At 36.5% G+C, this 22,625-nt stretch overlaps 1 protein-coding gene across 1 annotated transcript in view; it reads right to left on the bottom strand.

Moving 5' to 3' along the window:
- PPP2R2A (protein phosphatase 2 regulatory subunit Balpha) overlaps window positions 1-22,625 on the bottom strand; it is an 83,121-nt gene that overhangs the window by 15,643 nt on the left and 44,853 nt on the right. Inside the window, exons 3-4 of the mRNA XM_061200717.1 lie at window positions 14,130-14,227; window positions 532-697 (exon numbers count right to left, since the gene is read on the bottom strand). Coding sequence (XP_061056700.1) covers window positions 532-697; window positions 14,130-14,227 — 264 coding nt within the window. The remainder of the gene's footprint in view (window positions 1-531; window positions 698-14,129; window positions 14,228-22,625) is intronic.

Genomic DNA, 22,625 nt, shown 5'->3' with positions numbered 1-22,625 from the left:
TCCTTTGACAGAGTGTTTTGTATTTACAGTTTGAAATACTCTTTGGAGAGTTAGGCACACTTAAAAAGGAAGAGGAAAGGAAATCAATATTTACTGAGCACTCACTATGTACACTAGGAGTCATCACATTTACTCCTCACAACCGTACTATAACACAGATATTACCATCTCCAGTTTGCAGATGAGGGAAACTTGATTCAGTGTTAGTAAGCTGCCCAAGGTGACTAAGCCAAGAAGTGGCAGAAACAGGATCTGACCCAAACCCAGTGGTAAAGCTCATTCTTTTCACTACAAACCGTGTGGACTAAAAGAAGTGGACACCTGAGGCTCTCTTTCATAGAATTTAAAAACTAAAAGACAATAAAAAAGGGAAGACAAAATAGAAGAGTTTATATTCTATATGGGGAAAAAATATTTCCAAATGTCTATTTGCGGAGATCTCTTAACAACTACTCCTCTTTGCAAAGGGGAAAGCATCCTACAGGATATGTGTACATAGTGGGCATATGAAAAGAAAAAATTTACACTTACCATTGGTAGACAATAAAAACTGAGCAGCATTTTTCTGGGGTAACCACCTAATTTTGTTGATCTTTTCTTCTATTTCTAAACTTTTCAAGTAGTCAAACTCTGGTTCATGGCTCTGAAAGGTGCTGTAAACATTATATTCTCCTCTGCTATGAGACTGGATTTTGTTCTAAAATGGAAACAAAAATATTTGGACCAGTTGAGAAATATTTCAAATTAATCAAACATATAATCAATTCCAACAGACCCTGAATCTTATATACAATTATATTGTTTTTTATATTTAAAGGCTTTCAAGGAATAAATACAAATGCTTAAAAGAAAAAAAAGGAAAAGCTAAATAAAGCCTAATAATTAGGTCCAATTCATGAGGAAAAGTGTTATTAAAATACGGATCATTCTGCTGATTACTTTACCATTATATATGACATAGCACAGAGGACCACTGAGCATACATAACAAAAAGTAAAGATTAAATAAGAAAAGCTCATCAGGAACAGCTGGCTGAGGCACACCTTCTTTCTCTGCCCACTGTTTTAAGGATCAGTTCTCTATCCGTTACTTAACATGATGTATTGTCCTCTTCCTTTCCCTTTCTCATGCCTGCCTTTAGGTCATTTCACTGCTGAAAAACTCTTTAAGAGAAGAGCTCTCATAAATGCAACAGCACATCTGACCCCAACCTCCCCCACCCAAGACCACAGTTACAGGGCTCTATTACCCACCGAGCCCACATTCAGCAATACCCAGCAGGCCTCACCCCATCAACAACTGCGTACCCTCCTTGAATTGTCTTTCTTATATTACGAGCCTAGCACGCACCAACGATTTATTTCACTTAGTATCAGTGTGAGTGAATATAATTTAAGCTATTGGATAAAGAGACTACCTGTGAACTTCTTCAGTTAACACGACCTTAGCAAAAATGAGAATTACAACCATGTTCAGAATTTTACCTTTTAATCCATCATCACATAATCAAAAACCTTTCCACCAAAAACATTAAATGTCTAGTTCAAAAAACCAATGGAAAAATAGTTTAAAAGAAAGATATTATTTATAATCAACTGTTTTAAGTAAAAGTGAATTAGCAAATGAAATGTTTAAGATTACTTGATAATAAGAATGACCCGTTAGTCATTATTATTATTTCTCCTTATAAAAAGAAAACTTTATTGAATCATCATCTTGTAAGTGTATGTTTTGGGTTGTTTTTTTCCAGTAGCTTGATTATCTGGATTGATCATTCATGGTTACAGTTGTATGTGGGTCCTCTGACAGTAGTATCAATTATTACTGAGTGGGTTTGCCAATACTGAGAATGCAGAGCATACCATAGAACATAATCCACACTGGGGATATGGAAAGGGTAAAAATCAAACTCAGAACCTTGGTCTCATTACCATACTCTTACACCAAATCTGATAACCTAACCCATTTAATGTGTACACGCTAATATCTCACCAGAAGAAATTCCGTAAGTCTTCCATTGAAAGTTACTCAGTTTCTAAACGTTTGTCATGTTACTCTCCAAAAAAAGCTACAATAAGTGTTTTAACTTAAGCAAGAGACTACAGTACTATGTACACTAGGTCCCAGAGGTATAGAGAAATTTAATAACACAGAATCTCTGCCTTCCGGCAACTTGTGTGTGTGAAACTTTAGTCAAAAGTAGAAATTAAGGTCCATATAATTCAGATAAGCAAAACAAAGAGCCAAGGTAAGCAGGGCCAGGGTCACGCTGTATTTGATGATAAGGAAAAGCACAGCACAACCATATAAAAATATTTTCCACAACAGAAAAATAACATCATCCTTAAGACTCAAGAATAACTACATGGGTCTAAACATGATCTATTACATGATTCAGAAACAAAATCATTGGAGGTGTTTGGCCGTCTCAATGGATTGCAAGAAGCACTGTTTCTTTCCGACGGGGAAAAAAAAAAAAAAAAATATATGTATACACACACACACACACACACACACACCGCACAAGGAGAAAGTTACAGCTGACAAGTTAAAGATACATGAGGCATGTGCACTCTCTCCTGAAACTCTGCTAAAATTACAGTGAATTTTTGAAGACAATGAATAAGAACAAAAAAATAACAGCAGAGATGACAGCAGCAGTAACAAATGAAAGATGTCATAAAACAGATGCCATAAAACAATGACCGACTTAACGAACTACAGAGAGCCGGACCCTAGCAGACAGTGGGATTTTCCCTAAAACGTGGGGAGGGGTGTTTACATTATAATGGTCATGACAGCACTGTTCTCTGCATGCACTAAGTACACTGAGCAAACAAAGAAAAAGGGACATAATCCCACGTCCTCAACACTGTGCCACTCGAACAAGAACGCATCAAAGTCAAAGAAGGCTATTTTATTTTTGTTTTAAAAACTCTCCTACAATCAGAGAGAATCATGATACATTCCAGAATGCCTCATATTTGGGTTTTTCTTGTACAGCTTTCCAGAATCTATTTTCTTAACCACACAATCTATTTATGTGAAATCTTCTTAATGAATTTAGAAACGCTTCATCCCAACACCTGTAATAGTATCTGGCATATAACAGGCATTCAATAAAAATTTTCTAAATGAACAAAAATAAAAGCAAAAAGAATGAATAAAAGGTGGCACTAGTATGGTAAAGGGAAGCTGGAATTAACCTGGCAAATGGAGTATGGTGCAGAAATTAGGAAGAATGGGTTAGATGCACACACAGCAAGACAGAAGGTTCTGGAAAACACAGCTCTTAGTGATAAAGTAGGGCACAGAATGAGGTGCCAGACATAGTATTCTTCACATACATTAAAAAACACAGTCCACAAAAACAAAATCACATACTTCAACATGGACACAAACAGAAGCCACAAATAGATAAAGGATGCTGTATCATGATCAAGTTTTACAGCCACAATGAAGACAGTGTGGTACTCACACGAGAACTGACAAATATACCAATGGAAGAGAACAGATGGCCCAGAAACAGGCCTGAATTTGGACAAAAGTGGCACTGCTGAGCCAGGATGGTCTTCTCACTAAATAGTTTTTGGTTAATTGGCTATTCATATATAATAAAACAAACCCTGACCCTTACTACACCTCAAGCCACTCATGTAAACTGATTCCAGGTGAATCAGAAATATAAATGTGAATATGTCTAGTACAACACTGTCCAAGAGAGCTTTCTGCAAATAGTCTGTATCTGCGCTGTCCAATATGGTAGCCACCAGCCACATGTGGTTACTGAGCACCTGAAATGTAGCTACTGTGACTAAGGAAGTGAACTTTAAATTTTACTTAATTTTAATTAATTAAAATTTAAATAGCCACAGGGATCTACTAACTACCATACTAGAGAGCACAGATCTAAAAGATAACAGAAATGTATATCTTCCTGGACCTTGGGGTAGAGAAGTATTTCTTATACAGGACAGAAAAAGCAGTTAAGTCTAGAGAAAACATTGATAAACTGAATTATATTAATATTAATAACCTCTGTTTGTCAAAAGATACCATTTAGAAAAAATGAAAAGGTAAGTCACAGAATGGAAGATAGATACTTCCAACAAATACAACTGACAAAGGGTTCATATATTCAAAAAGTGCAAAAAGCCTACAAATCAATAAGAAAAATGACAGACAACCCAGCAGAAAACAAGTGCAAGAGATTTTAGTAGGCACTTCACAAAAGATGATATCCAATGGCCAATAAACACATAAAAAGATGCTGAACCTTGGCGTTAATCAAGAAAGTACAAATTAAAACCACCATAAGCGCTTCCCTCGTGGCGCAGTGGTTGAGAATCTGCCTGCCAATGCAGGGGACACGGGTTCGAGCCCTGGTCTGGGAAGATCCCACATGCCGCGGAGCAACTAGGCCCATGAGCCACAACTACTCAGCCTGCGCGTCTGGAGCCTGTGCTCCGCAACAAGAGAGGCCGTGATAGTGAGAGGCCCATGCACCACAACTACTGAGCCCTCGTGCCACAACTACTGAAGCCCGTGCGCCTAGAGCCCGTGCTCCGCAACAAGAGAAGCCACCGCAATGAGACGCCTGCGCACTGCAACAAAGAGTAGCCCCTGCTCGCTGCAAGTAGAGAAAGCCCGTGCGCAGCAACAAAGACCCAATGCAGCCAAAAATAAATTAATTAATTAAAAAAAAAAGGGGGGGGACTTCCCTAGCGTTCCAGTGGTTAAGACTCCACGCTTCCACTGCAGGGGGCACAGGTTTGATCCCCTGTCAGGGAACTAAGATCCTGCATACCACGAGGCACAGATGGGGGAAAAAAAAATAAAGAAAATGCGGGGGGGGGGGGGTTGTGTATAATACACATTTAATGGAATATTATTCAGCCTTTAAAAAAAAGGAACTCCTGTCATAGGCTACAACATGGATGAACCTTAAGGACATTATGCCAAGTGAAATAAGCCAGTCAAAAATGACAAGTACTGCATAATTCCACTTATACGGGGTTATCTAAAGTAGTCAACCTCATAGAAACAGAAAGGAGAATGGTGACTGCCGGGGAGTGGAGGGAGGAAGAAGGAAGTTGCTGTTCGGTGGGTACAGAGTTTCAGTTATGCAGAACTGGGGGGGTTCTGTTGCATAACAATGTATATGTGGTTAAAACTGTATTGTACACATGGAAATTGTTGGGAGGTTGAATGTTACATGATATTTTGCCACAATTAAATAACAATTAAATAACGGCACACAATAACAAAATACAAATTATAAGAACACATTCAAATGGTTATCTATGAAGGGAGAGGTGCATGGGAGAATGGCAGCACATTATGCAAATAAAAGTTAATGTACGTGTGACTACACACGTGCGTGCACGTGTTTGTTTACTTAAAGAAAGGGCCTCGCCATGATCTATAATGGTAGTGTCATGAACTCAAGTATGCCCCTGAGGTTCAAACAAACCAAAACAGAACATAAAACAGCAGTAAAATCCAATGATGTTTGAGCCAAACAAACATTTGGAAAGAGAATTAGAACTTCATTTCTTACACGAAAATAAATTCCTGAGGGAATAATTAAACATTTAAAAGTAAATAAAGGCAGCCAAAAGAAAGTACAATGGCAAATTTCTATATAATTCTGAAGTGCAAAAGAGCTTCTAAGTATAAAAATGAAAGCAAAGAGCAGAGAAAGGTGGACGTCTGTCTGACTAGGTAAGAACATTTAAAGGTTATAAAAAAGTATACTGGGGAGAAAAGTGCATCTTAAGACAACAGTTACTATCTTTCATGTGTAAAAGGTCCTTAAAAATAATTAGGATAAATATTAACACCCTCCTCTGAAAGATGAAAAGGTCATTTACCTAAAAAATGATCAGCAAATATATGTATAACTACTCATCATCATTAGTATTCAAAATTAAGGAATAATGTTTTGCCTTTAAACTGATGAAGAATAAAAAAAACATGATAATGACCACTGTTTTAATGATGAGAATATGGACAAAGTCATACACTACTGGGAGAAGTATAAATTTACACAGCTTTTCTGGAGGATAATTTGTCCATACTTACTGAAAGCCTTAAAAAGGTACTCAACAATTCCACTTCAAAGTATAACCTAATGAAAAACAATGTATGCAAAGATGTATGAACAACTTAATGCATAAACAGCCTAAGTCAAGTAAATTATGAAATGCTATAGAGCCAATTAAATTCATATGGAGATCAATGTTTCTCAACCATGTTAATTTATGTGCAATGCTTCCTTGCTAATACCTTCTGCAGATCCCACAAGGTACATGTTTGTTAAACTGTGTCATTTAAGTTATAAAGACAGACTATGTTCTTCCAAATGACACATGCACTTCTTTCCACTCAGGGTTTGCAATAGTCTCTTCACTTCCCTGACTGAGACTGAGATTAATCGGAGAAAACATTAGAAGTTACAGGGGCTTCCCTGGTGGCGCAGTGGTTGAGAATCTGCCTGCTAATGCGGGGGACACGGGTTCGAGCCCTGGTCTGGGAAGATCCCACATGCCGCGGAGCAGCTGGGCCCGTGAGCCACAACTACTGAGCCTGCGTGTCTGGAGCCTGTGCTCCGCAACAAGAGAGGCCGCGATAGTGAGAGGCCCGCGCACCACGATGAAGAGTGGCCCCCGCTTGCCACAACTAGAGAAAGCCCTCGCACAGAAACGAAGACCCAACACAGCCAAAAATAAATAAATAAATAAATAAATAAAATTAAAAAAAAAAAAAGTTACAGAATGATACATACAACATACTTTTTCTACAAAACAAAATAGAGCCCCAGAATAAACACAGATACATAAATTGATCTTTATTCATGTGATGGGACGATTTTGGATTTTTATCTTATTCTTTGTGGAAATGATACACAGTTTTCATATTTTCCACGATAAACATATTAAGAATAATCAAGAGTTAAAAATGACTTCTTTGAAGTAACATCACTTGACGTTCTATAACAGCTAATTAATTCTAAATATATAAAAAACTGCCTTGTGTTTTTACTAACTTCCTCTGCCATAAATGAAACTGTGAAAATACAGAAAATATTTACTTTGCTCCCAGACCAAAACATAAAAAATTTTAGAAAACATTAACTGTATTTTCCTTTGATCACATAAAAATGAGAAAAAAAATGGACATTTTTTAAGTTTCCAAATAGAGCACTACGAAAACTTAGTTACTGTTTTTTAATGCTCCTTTAATCCTATTACTTGTTAGAGACAACCATTTGTTTTATATTTCAAAATATAGTTGACCCTTGAACAACATGGGGGTTGTGGGTGCCAAGTCTCTCTGCGCAGTGGTTAAGTCCACATATAGCTCGGACTTGGCCCTCTGTATTGTGGCTCCACAGCTGTGGATTCAACCAACCATGAGTCGTGTAGTACTGCAGTATTTACTATTGAAAATAATCCATGTGTAAGTGGACCCACGCAGTTCGAACCTGTGTTATTCAAGGGTCACCTACAGTTAAAGAGTTTTTGAGTTCTGTGAAACAGCAATTCAGGGACAGTGACAGAAATAGTACAAAACAAAATCAATTCATATCAGATAACAAACCACTATCAATGCATTCAGCAACCTAGGGGAATTTTCTAGAATAAAGCAAAATACAAGATGGTGTAAACATAAAACAAACAAAAAAATTTCAAACTTTTTCCAAGCTGATCACAGTGATGGTAGTTGAAATACTTGAAGATTTTACAGGATCCTATTAAATTATATCCAATAGTAATAAGCTAATGCTCATTCACTGAGTTCTTATTATGTACTATGCTAATCAATATGTAATCTAGAAGAATATCAGTCATAATTTCCTGTTTACAAAACTACAACATAGTGGGAGAGATAAAAAGGATACCTGGTTGAATCAATTAGAAAATCAAATCAAGTGGTATTATTCTTTACCTATGATATTCAAGTAAAATTTAAAGAAAATGTGTTAAGTTACAATTAATATACAGTTGATCCTTGAACAACACGGGTTTGAACTGTGCAGGACCACTCTTACATGGATATTTTTCAATAGTAAATATGACAGTACCACAAATCAGCAGATGTGGAGGGCTGACCATAAATTATATAGGGATTAACCCCATGTAGTTCAAGGGTTAACTGTAATGCTTTAAAATGTTATAAAATCTAAAATAGTTAATGTGCTATTATTCAGATTATCTAACTACCCAGAATAATTTATTTCTAAACCATGACACAGAATAAGAGCGGGGCATAGAGCAAATAATTTTAATTACTGGGAATATTAAGAGGTAAACTGAAACTAGAAATCTGGATAATAGATGGCTGAACAAGAGGGGTGGCTGGATGAATGAATAAATACAAATGAGGACTAGAACCCAGGTCTTTAAACTCTCAGGGTTTTTCAAATTCATTCCAACTTTTCCCTCTCTAAGCCACTACAGAGAAAAACATCATACCTTAATGGCTACTATTAAAAAGTCTGATGATCAAGTACTTTTCTCATTACTATAAAGTTAATGAAACTGATTTTCTTGTGTGATTTATACCACTTAGGCTCATTACTTAGAGGAGTAAGATTTTTTTTCATTGTGGATATTCATCCCAATTTATACAGGATTAGCTTTTTTTTTTTTTTACCCACTTGACTAGCTGTGTGATCTTAGAGAAGACATTTATCTTCGCTAAATCTCAATTCATTTATAAATCTGTAATAAATTGAGACATAGTAAGTGTGCATAACATCTTCATTATTTTACTGTGAAGATTAATAAGATTTAGGGAGCTTGGCAGAGGGTCTGGCATATAAACTGTTGTTGTTATACCCATGTCAGAATGGGAAAAGCAATGGACATGGAATCGGGATATAAGGGTTCTAGAGCAAGGGTTCACTTCTTTGTTAACTGTATGACTTTCCACGAGTAAACCTGCTGTCTGAGCCCCCCAGTTTCTTTATTGGTAAAAAAGAGGTTGCATTACCAGAGGTTACAAATTTGGGGCCCACAGACTACTCAACTCCCAAGGGTCCATGGGATTTTATAAACTCGGATGTGGTAGAAATTTACATGTTATTTTTACTAATCTCTAGCTGAAATTCAGCATTTCTTTCAATTATGGATGTAGCAGCAGGCCACAGTATTAGCAATACCATGACTTTGTCACTATAGAAATGACATGTTTTAAAATCACACTTCAGCTGTTAGTCACAAAAAAACACAGATTGCTCAAAAATAAGTGTTTTTAATAAATTGAAAAATATATTTCAATAGTTTCCTTCACAATCCTATGTATTTTATGCAATTAAAACATTCTTGAAAAGTCCACAGACTTTACCAGGCTACTGAAGGAAGCTACGTCACAGAAAGGGTTAAGAAGCCCTGCAAACCCTATAAATTTTAGCTCTTAATTTCTATGAACACACCATATACATATAAAGTTCAAAACAGGCAAAACAAATTCACAGTTAGTTCGGGATAGGGGGGTAGTAGTGACAGGATAGAGAGGCTTCTGGAGTGCCAGTAATATCCCATTTCTTGACCCAGATGATAGTTACACAAATGTTATTTGTTGTGAAAATTCATAGAACTGTACACATATAATTCTATGCATTTTTCTATGTGCATGATCTATCTTGGAAAAACGGTTTAAACATATTTTTAGATAAGATAAACTTGAAGCTGTATTTTGGAGCTTTTATCATTATCCTGGTATTGGAATGCAGTCAATTTTAATTTTAATTTTCTATCAGGTTAAGTCCCCAAAGGAGTTTATAATTAATAAATGAATGAATGAATGAATGAATGAAAAGTGATGGTGTCTCTGGCTTCCAGAAATTCTGATTTGGTGGTTTTGAAGTGCAATCTAGGAATCTGCATTTTAACATTCTGGTTAAAATTTTTAGGTGGTTAGGTGCATTTTTAGGTGATTCTAACATTTTGTACTCTGAAAGCACAACCTTAGATTAAAAAATTGAATGAAAAATGAAGACAGTTAAAGCCTGGTAGCTTAGAAAAGGAAGCTTATTTTATAGATATTTTGATTTGGAAGAAACCACAGTGGTAGTATTTTCTTGAACTTCTCATATTCTTTCCACAATATTCCTGACAGATGGGCATCCAATTCTTGTGTACTTATTTCCATACACAAAATAAACTAACCTCTTCTTCCACATGAATCCCTAAGTTACAAGACTCTTCGTAGTCTCTTCTTCTGGCTTTACAGCCTTAGTCCCTTCAACCATTCCTCTCCAATGTTTCTAAATCTGCTATTCTGCTTGGCACACAGGAAGTACTATGTTAAGTGAACGGTGCCACATCACTCTAAAACTGTAGGATCTGTCCCTTCACTTAAACAACAGACTAAACCAAGCCCTTTGTATAAACGATATTGAATTCTGTTAAACCACATCTTGATTTTGAGTCCCATTCCAGTCTTTCGCTTTCTTCTATACTCTGTTAAGGAGTTTTGGGAATACCACATTAAGAACAAAAAAATGAGAAAGAAATCCTAGAAAGTAACCAGCAGTCATAGAAAACAGAAAACAAACGCTGCCTAACAATCTAGAAAGAAATCAGAAAGGAACCACCTCTCTGCTCACTTTTCTCCTTAACTGTCCCTTAAAAATATCAACCCTCCCCCAACACTTTAGCTTATCATGTATATCAAAAAGCCTCAGAGAAACCTGAAGAAGTTCTGAGCAATCCAAAGCCAACAGGAAACCAACTACTTCAACAACTGCTGATCATCTAACATGAGCACCCATAGAAACAAGGATCCCTTAAAAACTACGGAACACCACAATGTAACAGCTGCATGGAATCTCCCTCCAAATTATTATCAGAAGGAATGTATCGCACCATCCACTTTGTTGTCAAAAGCCATTATATACAAGCTGTGAAAATTAGTAAGATGGGTCAGTTATTTCAGGACATGCTATAAAGAACACTGGATTAGACTCAAAATTTTGGACTCTGACCATGTGATGCATATGATGCCTCATGGAAATCGATTTACCCTTGTGCCTCAATTTCCCTACACGCCCTGCTTCCATCACAGAGATTCTGTCAAATAGAAAACTATTCAAACGTGTTAGTTATAAAAATACTATTAAATAACAGCAGAAAATGTTACAGGAACACCAGGCTGAAATATACTCTGAATAAATACTCTGAATAAATACTCTGAATATACTCAGGCTGAAATAAACTGAATGAAGACCCTGTTTATTGACCACCCAGTTTCTCTGCCTGGGAAACAGAGGGACAGGCAGCAAAGTGTGCCCGACAGGATGACAGGAAGGGGACCTGCCACACCTGAAGGGTAAAAGTGAGACAGAAAGGTGGGTTAAAGATGTCAAAGTTTGATGTGCAAGGTTCACTGCTGCTACAGTATGATCTTTTCTTCTTAATTAAGGGCAATAAAAAAAGTGAGTGGAAATATGTAAATCTCCAGTCAAGTGAATTTTAGCAAGGAACCCTGACACTGTAGACACTGTAGTTCAAACATCATTGTGTTTTGCAAAGAGAGCTAGCATCATCATCAGGGTCTAAGAAATGCTCACTTGTTAAGCGCCAGCGTACCTTGGAATGTATGTATAATAGCTGTGGTTGTTAGAAAAAGCTGGATTAAAATTTAGAGTTCCAAGTTCTAATCCCAGAACTTTGCTATTAAACTAAGCAATATAACTTTGTTATGTAAACTTTTGCTAGGATTTACCTAAACATTAGGAAAAGACTATCTCTAAGTTCTCTTCCAGTTTTTACACTGTAACACTATTTTACAGACGTATAGCTATGAACTCATAAAATCTAACCTAAATATGTTAAGTATTGATATAAATGTAAGGTACATACATTTATAATCAACGACATAGACACTGAATGTCCTGAAGACAGCATTATATTAGAAGCTCCAGTATAAGACAGGGCTTAAAAATGTGGAAAATATATTAGGTAAAATGCATCAGATTAATATTAACAAGATCAAGTTTCAAGAGGGAAAGCCGATAATTTACCATCTTTGTTATTTAATCTATCCCTTAAAAAATACACTGATATTTACATTAAGTAATCTTCAAAAGACACGCTACTAATCTGAGTTTCTAGATAATTAATTTTTGTCTTTAACTCTTAAATGCAGTTAAGAATGACAGACAACTTACACTTTTAAATAACACAAAGCCCCCATTTGAAATGTAGGCTCTCTCAGAAACCCTCAATGTAAAGCCCTTCAAGATGGAAGTGCTTAGGAAGCAAACTTAATTTTAAATGCTTTTCTCCAAACACCCTCCTTTAAAACAAAAGTGTAGACTGCCATTAATTTTCAGTTAAAAAAAAAATACACGGGGGGCTTCCCTGGTGGTGCAGTGGTTGAGAATCTGCCTGCCAATGCAGGGGACACGGGTTCGAGCCCTGGTCTGGGAAGATCCCACATGCCGCGGAGCAGCTGGGCCCGTGAGCCACGATTGCTGAGCCTGCGCGTCTGGAGCCTGTGCTCCGCAGCAAGAGAGGCCGCGATAGTGAGAGGCCCGCACACCGCGATGAAGAATGGCCCCCGCTTGCCACAACTAGAGAAAGCCCTCGCACAGAAACGAAGACCCAACACAGTCATAAATAAATAAATAAAAATTAAAAAAAAAAAAAAATACACGGAAGGGCAGAAAATGCCTACGGGAAAGCCAGCTCTAAATTCTGAGTAACAAAATTAACACTCACATTTTGGTTACCTAACATGAAAGACATTAGAGCTCACTGAGAGATAACATGTTGGAAGTTCTGGGTTCTGGTTGTTAGCTCTGCCATGAAGAAATCAAGTGATCTCTTAATAGCCTGGCTTTCTCACTTGTAAATAAACGGAAACGATAATGACCTGTAAGGTTCCATTTTGACTCTTAAGTATTTCAAAATTCTTATGGTCACATTTTTAGCTGCTTGAAAACAGGAACAGAAAACTGATTTTTCCCCCCTTCCCACAAGATCATTCTCTGTCAAGAAAAGCCTGAGTCTTATTTTCATATTTCCTTCCAACCGAAAAAATAATAATAAATAAAAGGAGACATATTTAGTGTTTGTGCATCTTCGAATCAGACACTATTAATCATTTCTCTTAAAATTAAATTACCTACCTCACTGGGTGTTGTGAGGATTAATTCATTAGTGTTTGTAAAGCACTTTGAGATCCTCAGGTCAAAGGCGCTATAGAAGTGCAAAGTAGTAGTATTATTACTAGATTCTTGCTTATTTAAGGAATTTCACAATCCTTTAAAAGCTAACTCTGTGTTATGATTTAGACATCTATTTGTAAAACCCTGCATTTTATCCACATTACTTTTAACTCTTCTTGAATATCTTATAGATAGACAGGGGCAGAATGTTTGGAAACAAATGATAAAGGTTTAACTTCGATCTACAAATGGAGGGAGAGACTAAGGGAAAATCCATTGTGACAAATTTTGTTCAGCATAAAATTTTAGTGAGAAATCTTGTCAATCAGATTTAGAAGTGTGCCTAAGTTGTACCCAAAACAAAACCAAACCCTACTTTAATCACAGATTCTGCAATGAGAAATTCCTTTCTTCAAAGAGAAAAGGAAACAATTTTCAAATCAACTCCACTTTAAGAGGGGTACTGAGCTTATAAATTACGTTACATGTGTATACATGCAACTGTCATTTAAAACCTTTATACTTAAATCCCAGTAATAGTATTAGTATAAACTGATGTCAAAATAATTGAGCAGCTTTTTCTTTAAACTACGCTCCCACCCGCAATTACACAAACCAAACAATGCACTGAAAAGAGGTCAAAGCAATTTTAGTTTATGGAATTTTAAGAAAAAAAAAGAGGGCCAAGGCTTTAAAACCAGTTAAAATCTTTTATTCCACACTTCCCACCCCTTTCTCTAACCAAATCTTCTCACAATTAAAACAACACACACACGTACACATACACACACACAGAGCTAAGAAAACCAGAGCCAGCTATACATTGGATACTCTGCTTGATAAACACACTTCTTTAAAAATCTGCCAACATCCTCTGATGAGATTCTCCAGCATAAGCTCCAGTCCCAAGAGCAAACTGAAATTTAGGTATTAAACTTTAAATACTTACCTCCTGCTCCTGTTGAAAGATGACGACTCTACCACCTTTATCTCCGGTTGCTAGTAATTCTCCAGAATGATTAAATTCTACTGTAGAAATTATATCTGCTGTATAATTGAAACAAAAATGAAAAAAAAGACATTAGTTCTTCTTTCCCAACTCACTACAGAGTTTCTTAATGAGAACTTAGCATGTTTTTCCTAATATATTCCAAGTCTATATATCAACCTGCCATCAGAAATAAAGTAAATCTAAAGTTCTTTCATAAATATTTTGGTTCACCCAGAAGAAAAAAAAACTCCCCAGAGTAAACCAGTGACACTATTTTAACAAACAGGAACACAACAAATAATAAACACTAGTGCTTTATTAATATTTCACTAAATTCATGAATGTAAAGAAATCAACAATTTGTGAAACATTCTATGACGGCACCATTAAACATTAATATCGATAATTATTGTGCTAATTTTCTTTCTGATATACTTTTGATAAGCTTCTTTATGCAAACCCAAAGATGGTCTATAAAATTAAGACAGATATAAATAAAATGGGGAAATTTTCAAAATGTAAAAATAATTGCAGGTGGAAATTTAACAATCATAAATATATAAATTCAAATTATAGCCTCTTAAACAAATGTTTGCAAATAGAACACACTTATACCAGCAATGCTTTGTGCTATGCACCTTCAATATGCACAGCTCTTCTTGTGGCTCCCAAACACAGCAGGGGCTACTAGAATCAGTCATGTTACACCCAAAGTCGGTGCTAACTTCACAGTCAAGTTCAAATAAAATTATCAGGGTTTTTTCCTTGCTTTTTGACACCAGAGCCATTTTCCTAAAGAAAAAAATCTAAGTTACAGAATTGGGCATTAAGATAAAGCAATTACACTATACAATTCACCATTTTCACAAGCATTATGCCAAATTAGGAAAGACCCCATCATACGCATGTTACATAAACAATCAAACTTTTACTACAGGAGAAGGGTCATCTTCTTGCCTACATTAGCTAACTGTAAGAGTTTTAAAATGTGACTTTATATAGTAAAGAACACTGTATACTTTAAATTTTAAAACTTACTGACCAATGTATTGTATCATATCAATAACCTGTCCAGCACAGCATTTTACCATTTTCATTTTAGTGATTTTTCCAAGTTCAGCTTGATTTTAGAAAGCTTTCTTTGCTTCCTCCATTGTCTAGGTCCAAGGCACCTTACCTTTTTGGAACTCTGAGAACCTACTGAAAGTTCACATGCTCTCCCAAGAAACTGTACATATTTAAGTACACACAAAAATTTGCATATAATTTCAAAAGGTTTGGACAGCATCCCACCTCCAGGTTAAAACCTTTAGCCCAGACAACTCACCGTGGCCGGTGGTATCAGGAGGAAAGAATAAATCTAGTGTTTACACTACATGCATATGTAACACCACGGTGTAAAACTGAATATACTGTACTGTTCTGTAAAGCCCAACATCAATAAATACTTAAAAGCCATTCTATTAGGTGCTCTGTACTGTATTTACTTCTGTAGTGAATATAATAAAGGATTAAAAACATACATAGTCCCTGCACTTAAAGCACATTACAGTATAGTTACAGAGAGAAAGTAAGTAGGAGCTAACAATATCAGAACAAATAGTTACATCTTATTTGAAGGTTAGATTCTAAAATCAGGGAATAATGTAAAAGCCATACATCGTAAAAATTATCTTTAAATTCAAATCCCTCAGACAGGCACCACTTTGGAGATGCAAACTCTTTCTCTTGTTCTTTTAAGTCCAACTCAGCCAATCTTCCCTACAGCATTGATAGTTCGTGATTTCTTTGGCTAACTCATCAAATGAACTAGTTAATTTGAATATAAAGTCATGCTTCACCAAAAACACCTTATCTCTCGACTCTAGTGTATGCTCTTGGCTTGGTGAAATGCTCACACCTGATACCAACTCCAGATTCATTCTCCTTTTCACTCAATGGAATAACAGGAAGAGTAGGCTCAGTATTTAAATTATTTCCTCTTTCCCCAGGTCCAAATTGTTGCAGCCACCTAAATTAATTCCTTGTTAGGTAGATGAACTATTACAGATAAGACTTAACAGGGCATATGTCAGTGATCACGGTATGACCAGCCTGGCTGGCCTCTCTGTTGGGCAGTAGTAAAAAGCAGGGAGGACAGAATGCTGCAGGATGGGCTCCATTTCTAATGGGGAGAAATGTCGATCTTCCTTAGGTGAACTGGACAGGGGGACATCTAGAGGTGATTAAGTCAGTAAGGAGATCATTATAATAAGAGGATTGAGGAGATCTGGGATGGGGGTGGTGGCGGTAGGGATTCCACACCTGTATTATTCTTAGAGACAGAACAAGAATCAAGGAATAAAACAGCGGGCACAATACCCCCAAGTACTGAAGACATTACTGACTCACACAGCTGGTTATAATGAGGTCACTGAACATCGGATGGGGAAGGGAAGGAGACGTGTGTGCACGTGCATGGGGGGAGCACATGCATGGGGTGTGGAGGGGAGGAAGGAGAAGAGGAAAAGACCAATAATTTAGTGCAGGACGCAACAGGAATAGTAAGACATCTGCTCTTACAATGTATCACTTCTTATCCCAAGAATGGTTATTTTACAAGAGCTGCAGAGTAAAGTGAAATGATACGTGTTTAGTACCAAACCAGCTTTGCAGCAAGGGTACAAAACTCTTAAGAGGTACACTTGAGACAGGCTGAGGAACCCTAGAAACAAATGGCCTACACAGTGAGAGGCTGAACGTCAGGAAACGACAAGAAACAAAGATCTACACCATAAAAGTCAACGCACTTTAAATCCTTGAGGGAGAGAAATATTGAGTGAAAGGCATACAATTTTCTCATTTTAGATATTTTTAAGACACTACTGTTTGTGACTATCTTGCCAAAAGCCAATGAACAAACAGAAAATTTTAGAAATAGCTAACCAAGCCACTGATGCTTAATGAGTAGTGTAGAGGAATTTTATTTGGGGGAGGGGTGGGCAGGCAGACTCATGGCCTCCTTGCTGTGATTTTTATACTGCATATATTTAATATAGCCATATTTCAGATAGGTAAATTATTTTCCTGGCTTGTATGATGAAAGTAAATAGGTACCATGCCACGGTGTTCCCTCCTCCTTCCCCACAATAAAAGCAAGGGGAGAAAAGAAACACCATGATTTCTGGATGCTTGGCCATCCGCACATGTGTGAGAGAGCCACCATATACACAAGCACCTATTAAATCTCCAAGTGTATGACTGCTTTTAGAGTTTTTCTGAGCTGTAAAATGCCTAGATCTCACAAGGTCTCACTGGGAATATGACATATAAAAATGATGAATAAAAGGGAGAATAAGATCAAATTCTGCTTTGTAGACCAAGAAAAATATCCAGGAATCCATTATGGAGTATGCTACGAAACTGAGCTTTGAGCTGTATGTATGTGCTTCTACACCCTGGTGTGCCAAGAAGGGGATATGGGTTTGCCTGGATACTGCAAGCACCCAAACCTGTAACCTCCAGTTTTGAGCAAGCTCTTTCCCTCAGTGTGCCATACAAACATTTCTGTTTTCAAGTGTGCCAGGATGTGTAAAAGATGAGGAAGCATGGCTCTAAAAATAGTGCTCCCACATCACGTGCACTGATACCCAAATGAGGTTGGTCAAATACTGCTATCTATGTTTTTGAAAGTAACAGTAACTCTGCTCCTAGAAAATATTTTTCTAATGTTCTGATTCCTATGCCACTGAAAAATATTACAGAGTAGATGACTGCAGGAAGTCTACAAGAGCACTGTTCAACAGAACTCTCTCGTTACCATGGAGGTGCCCTATATCTGCACTGTTCAATACAGTAATCACTAGCCACATGTGGCTCCTGAATTTTTAACTTTAGCCATGTGTCTAGGGGCTATCATACTGGACAGCCTAGGTCTAAAACATTACAGAGTAGACACTGACTTCTACTGCAAAGCCAAGAAGGCTGGAACTAGGAGAATTTTTGAACGTTTAAACAGTGCACTATGGGTAAAATAAAACTACCGTGCACACACACACCCAGATTGTTACCTCAAGGAGCAGGCTGAAAATATAAATGCATTTCAGGAAAATTTAGATTCCTGGATACCATTTTTAAAACAAACTGTTAATGAAAGCCTCAAAAACTCGAGAACACTTTACTCTTGAGATTAAAGTCACTATCATATGCTTTAAAAAGACAAAGACATTAACCTCACTGTTAGAGTCATATTACTGGACTCAAGGCAGGGTCCGGTATAACACATCAACTAGGTCTGTTCTCATAAAGCAACAAAAAACTTCAAAGAACAAAAAGCTTCCTCTTCTAAAGAGAAAAATAAGAATCTTTCCTACGACCAATAAAAATGTTATTTCACAATCGAAAAGAACACCTGTGTTAATCATCTAAAGAACATTCTAATACAGTTAATAAAAAGGAAGGACTCTATCAGAACATCAGTCAACGGTCCTACTGTGCCTTAAGTCAACACACAGCCATTTTAGGCACACACTAAAGGCAAGATTTAAAAGGCACAATCTGATTTTTGGTAAGAAAACACAATGTTTTTGACCTTTGTTATGAAATTCTATATACTATTAATAAAAACCAAGGAATTTATAATGTGTTATACAAAATGGAACTCTAATTTCTTCCAACCTCTTCGTTCTAGACTGTCAGCGCCCAGGTTTCACCCTAAGAAGGTGAAATAATCACTTTCTTTTGGGGGTGGAATGGCAATTGGTGGTGGTGGGAATGACAACAGCGGTGTTACTGGTCTGTTTTCACTTCATCAGGCACACCACACCGTCCCCTTGTTACCTACCTTCTCTATTTCTTATGTACTCTTAATAAGCAGAATCGGACACAATCAGACAACCGAAGGTTCAAAAGTATAACACGCTCAGCATAAAAATCAGATGAGGGAAATTTAACAGACAGTATCTAGAAATGGTAGTAATTAACAATAATGACTAAATATTAAGTGACCAAATTATTATTAGCTCTGACATCCTCTAAATACTTCAACTCCCGCACTGAAAGACACTTTATGGGGTTACTCATTGATTTTATAATTCCATTTCAGGACTACAGTCCAAATAAATAATTTGAAAGAAACCAATTAAAATTAGTACCAACACGGTTATAGGTGAATTATTTACATACAGGCATACTTCATTTTATTGCACTTCCCTTTGCCATTCTTCACAGGTACTGCGTTTTTTTACAAATTGGAGGTTTGTGGCGGCCCTGCGAGGATGAAGTCTATCAGCACTATTTTTCCAACAGCATTTGCTCACTTCGTTTCTCTGTGTCACATTTTGGTTATTCTCTCAATATGCCAAACTTTTTCATTATTATTATTATTATTATTTTATTTTTAACGGTGATCTGTGATCAGTGATCTTTGATATTACTATTGCAAAAAGATTACAATAGTTAGCATTTTTAAAAAAATAAAGTGTTTTTTCAATTAAGGTATGTACATTGTTTTTTTAGACATAAATGCTATCGCACACTTAACAGACTACAGTATAGTGCAAACAACTTTTATATGCGTTGGGAAACCAAAAAAATTCATGTGACTCTATTTACTGCAGTCACCTGGAGCCAAACCCTCAATATCTGAGATGTGCCTGTTATGAAATAAGCTGAACGTATTTCAAACATCCGATAATGAGGAAATATAAAAGTAACCTCTAGTACACAGGTTGGAAAATTATGGCCCACCAGCTGTTTTTGTAAATAACGTTTTATTGGAACCCAGCCATGCCCATTTGTTTATATATTGTCTTTGACTGCTGTCACTTGACAACAGCAGGGTTGAACAGTTGAGACAGACTGAAAATATTTACTATCTGGCCCTTTACAAAAAATGCTCCTCAACCCCTGCTCTAGAATATTAATATAATTGGATATTAACATTAAATGAACAAATATGACTTATGTGGGTACAGAGACACAACAAACTAATGTCAAAGCACACACTGTCTACAGACAGGTACAGCTATAATGTGCCAAGCACTACACTAAGTGAGCATTTACATATATCCTCATTTAATCCTTATAACACCACTATGATATAGACATCATTTTCAATTAATAGGAGTGTACGAAAGCACGGAGAGATTAAGTAACTTGCCTATCACACCTCTGTCAAGTGTCAGAGCCAAGATTCAAATTTAGCAGGTGTGAACAATCATATGGATAAGGTAGCAGCACAGAATCCTATAAATCACTGGATGATGAATAAAGAAATAATATATGTGTTCAGTTTACTGCTGCTTTTTCATTGCCAAAATGTCTGTGTTCAATAAAACATTTAGAGTCAAACTACATCACCTTTATACTATTTACTAATGACCACATTATAGTTACTTGTAGCCCATAAAACCATAAAACTGAGCATTTTTTTCAGCACCTGCTATATTCAAGGGGCTGGGTGATCCACAGTCTAAATTCTACCCTCTAAAGAGGCTTATAAGCAGAATGTAATCAAAACAGATAAACAGTTAACCAAGAAAAGATTTAGTAAATGTTTAAGAGAACCAAAGAAGGAATATTGTAAGGCAAAATAAACAATTATAAAATGAATTCTAAGACATAAAGACTGAGTAAACATATAAAGATGCTCCCTTCGTTTTAAAAATAAAGGGGGAGGAATCAACTAGAATAAGCTGCTTACATATTTTTACCCATCTGGATTATAGATTCCCAAAAGTTTCACTTGAAACAGTTAACATAGCATCCACTGAATGCTGACAAACCTGATTCTGTTATTTTTCTCAATATGATTAGTCTTTATTTAAAAAATTTTTTTTACTGACCTAAGAGAATTTTTATTGTTAAATATAGATACACTTTTTAATGAAACAAGAATGTGCAGTATTTTTTCAATAAAATTATGTCAGATCACAAACATTTTTACTTAATCCTAAATTTAACTTAACCTGGTCCAACCTGTTATTCTTATTCCACCCAGAAAACAATGCGTATACTTTAACCCATGTCGCAAATTCACTTGCTCACAAAAACATTACTGAGCACTTACTGTGCTATCACTGAGACATCAGTATTAAGAGCCCCCCCATAAGAGCAGCTCATACTTACACAGTGCTGGGTACTGTGCTAAGTACCCCTCAATATGATTAGTCTTTAAAGCTAACTAACACAGAAGAAAATTTAAAAGGTTAAAATTCATAAAATACTATAAACATTGCTGCAGCAAATAATCCTAAAAAATTCAGGCCTATCTACTTTATGCATCACAAGATAGCATAAATCTCATGACAAGAGGTTCACAAAAATTCTATGAATAATCACTATTTCTTAAAATTCTACATTTTTAATATTATCTCAAAAGGGACCGCTCTGGCGAAAAAAGCAAGTATCTGCGAAGACTTGCTGCAAGAGCAGCTGCCAGCGTGGACTTCTAGGTATCAAATGAAACTTTCACGCCTGGAAGAAAATGAGCTTATTAGCAAGTTGGCTATGCTGAATCTTGACTTTTTGCAAATAATATTTAATTTCCCACAAAACTCTACTAGGTAATCAGTCTCCTTTCCTTTTTGTTACATTTCAGTAAAAACAAAGGTTAACAAAGAACACTACAACTAACTGCATAAACGAAGGTGTCCCAAAAAAGTACCAATAAAAATGTGAAGTAACTTAGCACTTCCTCTTTCAAAAGGCTGAAGTGAAAGGCAAAAGTCAAAATTAAAAATCTGTAATTGGTCTTCCGCTTCTGGCCATGGGGGAGTAAGACAATCTAGATTCAGCCTCTAGCTATGAATGACTAGAAAACGGAACAAAATATATGAAACTGTTTTCAGACAACAGACAACATGGAGTTTAGGACTGTGAACTCTTAGAGAAGAGTAAGTGAGCCCTGTATTTGCCCTAACTTACCACCTGGACAGTGCGGTGAGTCAGGAAGAATCCAAACACAGACCAGCAATCTCACTGGGTTGTGGAGTCAGAAACTGGGGGTTAGGGAAAGCCAAAGCAGCTAGATTTTATGGATAGAGTACAGACAGAAAGTTCAAGGGATCTACAGAGATCACTTAAAATCTTTGGTTTAATACTGATCTGAAGACATGTGGTGTGCCGCTCCAAAAGGCCTAGAAAAGAACCATCAGAAAGCTTACAAGGGCTCAGAATAAAGAGGTCTCCCACTCAGTCAGAGTAAAGAAACCTCACAATTAATAAGGCATCAGGTAGAGTCCTCAGAAGGGTATCACCTTAGGTGAGACTAAATCAGCACCATATTGAATTTGTCTTGACAAAGCTTAAAAGCAAACATTGAAAAACTGATCTCAAGTAACTTAACTACGTGCAAGGACAGAATCCGACAACAACGTAAATTCACGTCTGGCAACTAAAATCACCAGGAATGTAAGGAAGCAGGAAAATATGACCCATAACCAGAAGAAAAACAAACCAATAGAAACAGAACCA

Source organism: Eubalaena glacialis, chromosome 9, assembly GCF_028564815.1.
Source record: "Eubalaena glacialis isolate mEubGla1 chromosome 9, mEubGla1.1.hap2.+ XY, whole genome shotgun sequence".
Lineage (NCBI taxonomy): Eukaryota > Metazoa > Chordata > Mammalia > Artiodactyla > Balaenidae > Eubalaena > Eubalaena glacialis.
The sequence above is the reverse complement of the archived record's forward strand: the minus strand, read 5'-3'. Positions and strand labels throughout refer to the sequence as shown.